General features: G+C 36.5%; 1 protein-coding gene across 2 annotated transcripts in view; it reads right to left on the bottom strand.

Annotated features, from left to right (window-relative positions):
- Positions 1-10,214, bottom strand: part of LOC107668707 (regulating synaptic membrane exocytosis protein 2-like) — a 162,303-nt gene that overhangs the window by 136,650 nt on the left and 15,439 nt on the right. For both annotated transcript variants that reach the window (XM_016460673.1, XM_016460674.1), the window contains exon 5: positions 5,663-5,873. In XM_016460673.1, coding sequence (XP_016316159.1) covers positions 5,663-5,873 — 211 coding nt within the window. The remainder of the gene's footprint in view (positions 1-5,662; positions 5,874-10,214) is intronic.

Here is a 10,214-nt window from a genome sequence, read left to right on the forward strand (position 1 = left end):
ACACACACACACACACACACACACACACGTGTCTGAAATAAGTGGAAACAACTCATCTAAAATCAAGTAGCCTTCAGGGATACTCGGAAAGCACATCTGTAAAGCATTAAAAGTTAAAGGGGTTCAAAACTTTATGATAACGTTTATTAAATTAGTAATCCTTAATAAAAAAAAAATAAGGTCGGTTCAAATATGCATCTGAAAATTTAGGTAAAAGTTTCATTACCTTGCACAGCTATTTTAATGTCTATATAATAATGTTTGTGTTAGCACTAAATTGACATGAAACAAATATTCACCCTATTTTTTAAATGATTCATTTTATTTTATTTTATTTGAAATTATTTGACCTCAAAATGTTTAATCAGAAAGTCATAACTGGACCTTTTCAGTGAAAACGTCAGACTTCCAAGATGTAGAAGAGTTAGTTTGTTCATCTGAACAGATTTGGAGAAATGTAGCATTACGTCACTTGCTCTTCAATGGATGCTCTGCATGTTCACACCACTCCAGTCCATCAATTAGTAATTTTTGACTTTAAACCATCTCTTCTGGCCAAAATACCAGCTGTTTTTATCAGCTGTTTGGACTCTCATTCTGACGGCACCCATCGACTGCAGAGGACACATTGCTGAGTGATGTAATGCTAAATTTCTCCAATTATTTTTTCCAATGAAGAAACAAACTCATCTACATCTTGGATGACCTGAGGGTGACAATTTTCAGCAAATTTTCATTTTTGGGTGAACTATTCCTTGAATGCATTATAAAGGCGTTCATAATAATGCACATTTTAATGCATTAGATCTTTTCATAAACATGCCCAGCCACAGTATAATATAATATTTAGCTATGCATTTTAACACATAGCACACAGAATTGGGTGTTGATCCTTTTAAAGTAGAATTATTTAACAACTCAATTATTCAGAATTACTACTTGCAGTTATTCAAATTATAAGGTATCGATACCCACTATAAATGCATTTTATGGTTAGTTCATGTTATTATAATGGTTATTATTATAAAGTGTTTTTTTTTTGTCATTTGTCCTCCCATATGAAATGCTGTGTGTGTGTGTGTGTGTGTGTGTACCTGGTGTATTTATCATTATGGGGACCAAATGTCCCCACAAGGATAGTAATACTAGTAAATTTTGACCTTGTGGGGACATTTTTGAGGTCCCCATGAGGAAACAAGCTTATAAATCATACAGAATGAGTTTTTTTGAGAAAGTAAAAATGCACAAAGTTTCCTGTAAGGGGTAGGTTTAGGGGTAGGGTTGGTGTAGGGCAATAGCACATACAGTTTGTACAGTATAAAAACCATTACGCCTATGGAATGTCCCCATAAAACATGAAAACACAACGTGTGTGTTTGTGTGTGTGTGTGTGTGTGTGTGTGTTTAAGGGCGTGGAGCAAGAGCTCCATGACATCACTGTCCCAGCGCTGAAAAAGAATCTGGTCATCTAGCACTGCGCGGGAACTCAATCCATGGCCTCACTAACATGTGCAGCCATTGACACTGACATCAGACACAGCAGCGCCGGTGTCCATGACAGCCACCGCACCATGGGAATAAAACAACCCACTGAGCTCCAGTCAGCTTCCAAAGTCCAAATTCATCACAGTTCACTTCATTTCACACAATTATGCCGCAATCATCCATATTGATCTCAAGCCGGGGAAACTAATCAAACAAAACCTCATGTGCCAAGTAAGTGCATAAACAGTTTATCTAAAAACTGCCATCTAGATAAATACATATTTTGGTTTCTTCTGATTTAAAACCTCAGCGCTGAGATCTCATCAAAACCCACTATACTGTTTCCTTGTTGTGACGCTTGAATTAGACCTACACAGTCTTTGCCTCCACCAACAAGAATTCAAGCTGGGTGACCATTGCTGCTAACTACATACAAGTGCTGTTTATCGCAGTGTTATCTCATCAGAAACATGTACAGATCTTCCTGCTGCTGTACCCTCACTAAACACTATGCATTATGCACAGCATTCATCATTCATGAGCTGTGAATAGTGAATTAGTCACTGATTAACAATTGACCATCAGTAAAGTTATTTTCCACATTCCTCTGTTCCTCCGAGGGCAGAGAGCACAGGCGGCCGACAAATTAGGATGTAAATAATCTCCATACACTGAAAGCAACTGTCTGGCTGAAGCAGCTGTCTGAGGTGAGCTAATCTACACAACAAACAAAGCTCAGGATCTGTTTTCACAACATTAAATGAAGTGACGCTTGTTTAAATAAATCATTTGAAATTATGCCACAGTTACGTACAGTATGTAATCCTGTGCAGCGAACAGCTTTCCTCTTGGATATCCAGTCAGTTACTTTAGTGCGAGTGTCAAATCGACCTGGAAACCTGATGAACCTCACCTCACCTCAAAATCAAGAGAAAATATTGCATAGAGTATTGATGATGATAATAATCAGAAATGTTTCTTGAGCAGCAAATCAGCATATTAGAATGATTTCTGAAGGATCATGTGACACTGAAGACTGGAAATGCAGCTTTAAGCACAGGAGTAAATGATATTTTATAATATATTACAATAGAAAACAGTTATGTTGAATTGTAGTCATAATATTTCACAATATTACAGTTTTTACTGTATTTTTTATCAAATAAATGAAGTATTGCTGAGCATGGAGACTTCTTTCTGAAACATTAGAAAATCTTGAACCAACCCCAAACTTTTGTAGTGTAAATATATATATATATATATATATATATATATATATAATGGTATTATAAATATATTAATAGTCCTAAGCATTTCATTTTCTTTCACTCTAATGAGACAATAATCTGCCCGCAGCATGTGACAATTAAGTGCATTATTTCTGGATACATCCGAATGCCATTGTAATTCACTATTACACAATATTAATGGTCCATGGTAAAAGGGCTTGTGAGAATTTAATCATAATGATAAAACCATAAAGAAAAAATAAACACTAAGAAAACGAGGAGCTGCTGAACAATTTGTCCCCCTTCTGTAAATTAATGCGAGAAAGTGAGAGTGTGATGAAATGGAACGTGTGCGAGAGAAAGAAAAAAAACAAGAAAGAAACCGAGAGGAACAGAGGGGAATGTACTGTAATATTAGTATTGATTCATGTATTCAAGTCTAAACGTCAGTGGTTCACTGAAAACTGCAGTTAGACAAAAATGTGATAATAGGTGTTTGAAATCAAACATGAGGCACAGAGGAAAGGCTGAATCACTGTGTGGAGTATAATGGGAGACGATGCCCACTAGTGGAAACAGTACTGAACAACCTCCTGTGTTGCTTTCATTAAAGGAACACTCCACTATTTTTGAAAATAGGCTCATTTTCCAACTCCCCTAGAGGCGCTGCGTAATATCATTGTGCCTGCTGCACCCATGGTACGGCAGCAAAGTTCCTTGATTATTACGCCGGAATGAGAGTATAGTTCCTAGCCATATCGGTTTATTAAAACATTACAATTAAGTAAAAGTTCATTCTGATATTACTCATCAGCATATCTCTTCTCCAGTCTCTCAAAATGTCCAGATTTGTAATCCTCTTGCAGACACTCATTTAGATAACTAGGTGGCGACAGCATGTTGAAAATATACATATTTGCAAACTAGTGAACTGCTTGAAGAATGTGTGTGTGTACTATTACATATGTATATAGGCAGTGCTGGGTGGTAACTGATTACATGTAATCTAGATTATGTAATCAGATTCCACTTGTAATTAGATATTACATGTAAAATACTCATTGATTACATAATTATATAACAGCAATAGATGAATCATTATTTATTGATTCTCCGTCATTTTCTTTTTCATCTTATCATCTACCGCTTATAAACATTCAGAAAGTCGTCCAGTTTTGTGGAGATTCACACGCAGACCAGTCACTTGACCTCTGGATTTACAAAAATCATTTCAGTTTGAAAAAGTGTTTTCTCTGCCTGTCAGCATTGCATCTGATGAACACATTCATGTTTATTTGAATTATTACTCTGTGTTATTATCACATTATCACAGGGGGTAACCATTTATTACAATGCTTTTGGAGGGCTTTTGTCTTTCAAACACGTTAAAATGCACAAATTCACGTTATTTCTTATTTACATGTAATGCAGGCATTCCCAAACTTTCACTTAATTTGTGACCCTGGAGCACAAAAGCAGTCTTAAGTCGCTGGGGTATATTTGTAGCAATAGCCAACAATACATTGTATGGGTCAAAATTACTGATTTTTCTTTTATGCCAAAAATCATTAGGACATTAAGTAAAGATCATGTTCCATAAAGATATTTTGTAAATTTCCTACTGTAAATATATTCAAACTTAATTGATTAGTAATATGCATCGCTAAGAACTTCATTTGGACAACATTAAAGGCGATTTTCTCAATATTGTGATTTTTTTTGCACTCTCAGATTCAAGATTTTCAAATAGTTGTATCTCGGCCAAATATTGTCATAACAAACCATACATCGATGAAAAGCTTATTTATTCAGCTTTCAGATGATGTATATATATATTGCCTAAAATATGTAATATACAGGGGTGCACATAAGTGGTACGCAGGTGCGCATGCGTGACCAAAATGCGCTGTGTAAATAAGTTCTGACAGCACATTGGCGTACCGACATGGTTGACAGCTGACCAATTACCATTTTAGATCGACAAACTGTAATACTGTATAAGATTTCTATTCAAACTGAATAGATAAATTCAGTAAGTATATGCAAAATGCAAATGCAATGCAAAACTGTGACATTTCATTTATTGATGTGCTGTGCTTCAGTCGCTAAACCCGGAAGCGCATATACTTACTTGCCGGCAACCCGCCAAAATAAAAGCCTGCTGATTTTAAGTTTGAAAATAATGAAAATTCATCTTTTAAAAAAAGAAGTAAATATTAGCATTTTATTTTTAAGTTTAATATAAAATAGTTGTATTTGTATTTAATACTCCCTTTTTATTTTAAAACATAACAGTATTATCACACTTTATTATTTAGTTATTTTATAAAAAATAAAAAAAATAAAATAAAGTGCAACAGTATTATCTATGCGCAGTGTGAGGACCAAACCAAATCTCCAGGTTCTCTTTTATGAGAACCAGGCTGAAGAACTTATGTGCACCCCTAAATATAATGGATTATGCAACTGACTACAATTTTTGTCATGTAATATGTAATCAGTAATGGACTACAACTACCCAGCACTGTCATAGTCTTCTGTCCTCAGATCAAGAGCTGAGGAGGCCATTAGAAAGACAGCAGCTGCAGTTATGGAGACACTAGATCAGAGCTGTCCAAACTCGGTCCTGGAGGGCCGGTGTCCTGCAGAGTTTAGCTCCAACTTGCCTCAACACACCTGACTGGAAGTTTCTATGCAACTCTGCAGGACACCGGCCCTCCAGGACCGAGTTTGGACAGCCCTTCACTAGATATTGGAATATTTTCAGCACCCTCTTGTAGTCATGAGGTGAAACGGTTAACTTCCTGTGTAATCAAAAACCACCAAATTCAGATACAACATGAAAGATGTAGAAATCCGTCATACTGTACAGTACAGACACAGTGGTGAAGGGGTTTCTATACAACGTGTCTACAGACTCTACGGTGAGAGAGAGGAGTCAGACGTACTTTGTTGGAGCGGAGGGAGACGCGTCCTCCACAGCGCGCGCAGAACTTGGTTTGGCAATAAGAACAGACGTGGCCGCAGCCATCGGCAAACTTGGTTTTGTGGCAGATCCCACAGGTGGGCGAGTCTCCCTTCTGCTCCGGGTTCTTCGGAGCCTCCTCTCCGATCTTCTTCACCTGGTCCTTGTACATCTCAAACTGCTGGTGCAGCTTCCTGTGGAGGGCAGAGAGGGACATTTAGTGCTTTCTTCTAGTTTTAGGTGTGAAGAGCTGCTCCTGGATCTGGTCCGAGTTTGAGTTTGTGCTGTGACGTATTAACATACGTGCAAAACTCGTCAGGAATACATAATTCGGCATACCCTGCATGTTACTGATGTGTATGTAAATCTAAAGCATTTGATAGGAGCTTTCCACAGATATGATGCAAAATAGAGTGCGATACTTCGAAAAAATGCATAAAACAATCTTGTGAAAGGAAGTAACTTTAGGAAAAGAGCTTGAGAGGTCAAACTAAATATTATGAGCTGTTTTTATGATTGTTTATATGAGGGTAGCAATTTTGAGGGCATGCCTGAATACTGTTACAACATTAAAAATGTTTAATAATAACAATAATTATTTTCTAGAAATAAACTTTACATGTTGAAAAAAAATAACTGTCAAAGGTTCTAAAATGATTCACCTTTTTTATAGAAACTGAGGAAACGGATTGACTTCCTTGATGCCTAGATGTTCCATTGTTAAAAAGGATAACGATACCAAAATTGTTTAACATGGTAAAGAAGCACAGGCCTAAAAATATATATATATTAGAAAAGGTAAAAAAAAAAAAACGTTTCAAACTCTCATGGTGAATTGGTTGTTAATTTGTATGATTTCATTCATAAATTTTTGTACAGTTTGCTTTCACCATGGTATAGGAGTGGACTTTCACGCTTGCTTTTCTTCTAAAAATACTTTTTTTAATATATATGCATCAAAATTGATACATTTACAACTAGCTACTTTTCCTGTTGTATTATATATTATAGCTTAAAGCTGTTCAACAAATGTGAGATTTGTGGCTTCCTTGCTTCAAAATAAATAAATCAAATTTATGAAACCCCAAATTGTACCAGTTTTTTTTTTGTTTGTTTGTTTTTTTTTGCTAGCTAAAATTATTTTAAAAAATGTTGTTACATTTTTGTTAGTTGAAATAAAATCAAACTTTTTTTACATTTTGGATGACAAACTTAAACTTAAAAAGAAAAAATTAGAAATGTTGACATGGCATGGTTTAAACTGAAATAAGCTGAAGATGAAAATGATTCAATCTAAACTGAAATAAAAAAATAACTTAAAGCTAAAGACAAAAATAAATAATAAAAAAGCACATAGAAATACCAAAACTACTAAAAGTATCATAATTAAAATGAAAACTGAAAATAAAAGCTAATCTAAATATGAACAAATAGTATAATACAAAAATAACACTAATTTATACCACATTCAAGTGCAAATAGTATCTACATACTCAGAAAACAAGGTACGAAAGCTATCACTGGGGCGGTACCTTTTTTTTTAAAAAGTACCTTATTTACCTCTAAAAGATGCATATCAATACCTAAAATGTACATATTAGTACCTAAATGGTATTGCATTTTGAAAGAGTATAGACAGATTTTGTACCTTTTATTCTGAGAATGTATAAAACAAGAAAGCGTAATTGTTTGGCACGTGAGTGTTGTGGTTCTTTGGGTTTTAGAGAGCGCTGGGGTTGTAAACTACAGCCCGACCGATATGGGTTTTTTGGGGCCGATACCGATATTAGGGAGTAAAAAAAGGCCGATATCGATATATCGGCTGATATTCTTTGTGTATATTATAGTACAGCAGTGGCGGCTCGTCGGGGGAGGCAGGGGAGGCACAGCTTCCCCATAATTTTGAGATGAAAATGGGAGGAGGACGATTTAATGTTAATAAAATTCACAATTCATTTCAGTTCATGTCTCAGAATGTGTATTTTTTGTTTGTAATTTCACAGTTGTAATATCATAACGCGAAAGTGCCGCTTTTCTATCGCGAATGTGCCGAATCTGCTGATGTAATTACAACCGCTAGGTGATAGAGAAGGGTAGGGGGAGGCCGAGCAAGCGCTGAACTCTCGTGCCTCCGTTGGTAAAAAACATTAGCCAATCACCATCGAGTGTTCACTTTCAGCGCTGAGGAGTGTTGGGAAAAGAACCCTCGCAAGGGAGGCTAGCCTCCCTTCTGATATAAACCACTCATCAAAGAGACGTAAATTACGTGATATTAGTTTGAACGTCTGCCGCTGCGCTGATAATGTACCAAGTACTTATGATGAGTAGCGATATTGAATATTTGATTGCCAACAGATTTACCAAGCTGTCATTCAAACAGTATATATACAAATTTAGGGAAAACAGCCTAAGCTGGATATAGGCTACAGCAGTCGGCTTAATTAAATGGCGCAACAGGCAGCTCTCTTTTAACACAGACTTTTAAGAAGGGATGGATGTTTGCTTCAAGTGATAGGCCAGGTACGTTAAGTGAAATTATATTATCTTGCTGTATGTATGTCATTTTCTTTACGTTTTCTGACTAAAATCAACCAAAAAGCCATTTAAAAGTGGTTAAGCAAATAATATAATAATAATAATCGGCAGGGATCCAGTAAAGTTGAAGTTTATTCAACTTTAATTCAATTAAATTCCATTCAACTTTATTCCTTAAAGTTTATTTCACATCTGAACATTCATTCACGGATTTGCGCTACTGTCTTCACACACAGACGAAACTTACTAGAGAAGTGTGAAGTGTGACATAATATACCTCTGTAAATAAATACAATATAAATTGTATATATATTTTATAATATAAAACGCTTGATTGGTCGGCGCCGGACCGCGAATTTAACCACCCATAACTCCCGAACCCCGGGGGCTATCGACGCGGTGATGGTCTCAATCGAAAGCGGGCCTCTAGACGTACACTCGATTCGCGTTCGAGAGGGTTCTTCGAGCTGAAGGGATCCCCCGAATTTGGTGCGGATTCGCCACGCCGTTACGGAGATATGGCCGTTCAAAGTTTCAATGGTTTTCCATAGACTAAGTTTTAAAGCGTTTCATCCAGGTCGCCAGTAGCAAACAATGGAGCACGCTCTGCTGGACAAACTAAGTAATTACACCATTTCAAGCATTTTATCTGCGTTATATGTTCCGTAAAAAAATTTTCATATCGGCGGCATATTCGCCGATACCAATGTATATCGGCGACAGGCTCATATCGGCCGATAATATCGGCAAAACGATATATCGGTCGGGCTCTAATATAAACATGACTTATTAAGTTCTTTATCGGTAGTAATTGCATTAATATAACAGGCTTGACCCTCTGGGTTAATTCCTATTCTACATTCATCAGTCAAACCTTATTGAAACGAGACCGTAACCACTGATAGGATGCGTCTAATGCTATAATAAGACTCGGGATGAGAGGGTGTGCCGGTTTGACAGGATCCAAACCTAATGCAGACAGACTCCATCAATAATCTATCCCGAGAAAACACTTACTCATCAGATGTTTATTGACTGTTTTTTAAGACGCATGGAGTGGTGAAGTATGTGACAGGGAATCTGCAGCTTTTACTCTACATGCTCTACACATCATGATGTTCAGTTTGAGCTCCAGAAAATCGATGGCGTCCACACTGAAACGATCCGACACTGTCTCTCCGCAGGAGTACATGAATATCCGGAGTCACTGGTCATGCGTGGCTCATGAATTGAGCGTGTTGTGATGACATACAATTTAGGAGATTGACAAGACTGTCCATTCAAGCATCAAAACATTTTAAACTTTAGTACGCACATAGGGTATCTATATGTGCACGTGGGAACTTTCACATGATATGCCCTGCAAATGCAGCCATGGGTACTTAATTGAGCCTGGAGCATTTCTTGGTAACAGTTATATATAATGCATTATAAACATACTTTGAATGCATTAATTATGCACTTTATAATGCACTGATCTCATGAATAATTGTAACCTCAGTTATAATACTTCATAATACTGTTCTATTCATTGTTACACCTTTCAGAAAGTATAACGCTTTCAAACACGGGACAAACAACCAAGGAATCTGCAGATGTTAATTCATTTTGACTTTATATCTTATTTATGAGAAGATATAATGCATTATACATAAAGGCTTCGAGTAAAATGTTACTCATTTCTTTTGTAGTATAATTATAGTGACAAACCATTCACTATATATGGGGTCAAACCCACTAAAGGAATGGTTCACCAAAAATGAAAGTTTGCTGAAATTTTGTCATCCTCAGGCCATCCAAGATGTAGATGAGTTTGTTTCTTCATGGGGTGAAATGTAGCATTACGGAACAAATATGTGGAGGAAGCATTATTATGGATTATGGACTTATATTTTGGCCAGCTATTATGGTTTAAAGTTGAATCGCCATGATGGATTTGTTCCCTTTCAGTCGGTCACTACGAGTCACGTCGTGACCGACGAATTGGGATATCGCTTCGA

This window comes from Sinocyclocheilus anshuiensis, unplaced genomic scaffold (assembly GCF_001515605.1).
Source record: "Sinocyclocheilus anshuiensis isolate Anshui unplaced genomic scaffold, SAMN03320099.WGS_v1.1 scaffold108, whole genome shotgun sequence".
Taxonomy (NCBI): domain Eukaryota; kingdom Metazoa; phylum Chordata; class Actinopteri; order Cypriniformes; family Cyprinidae; genus Sinocyclocheilus; species Sinocyclocheilus anshuiensis.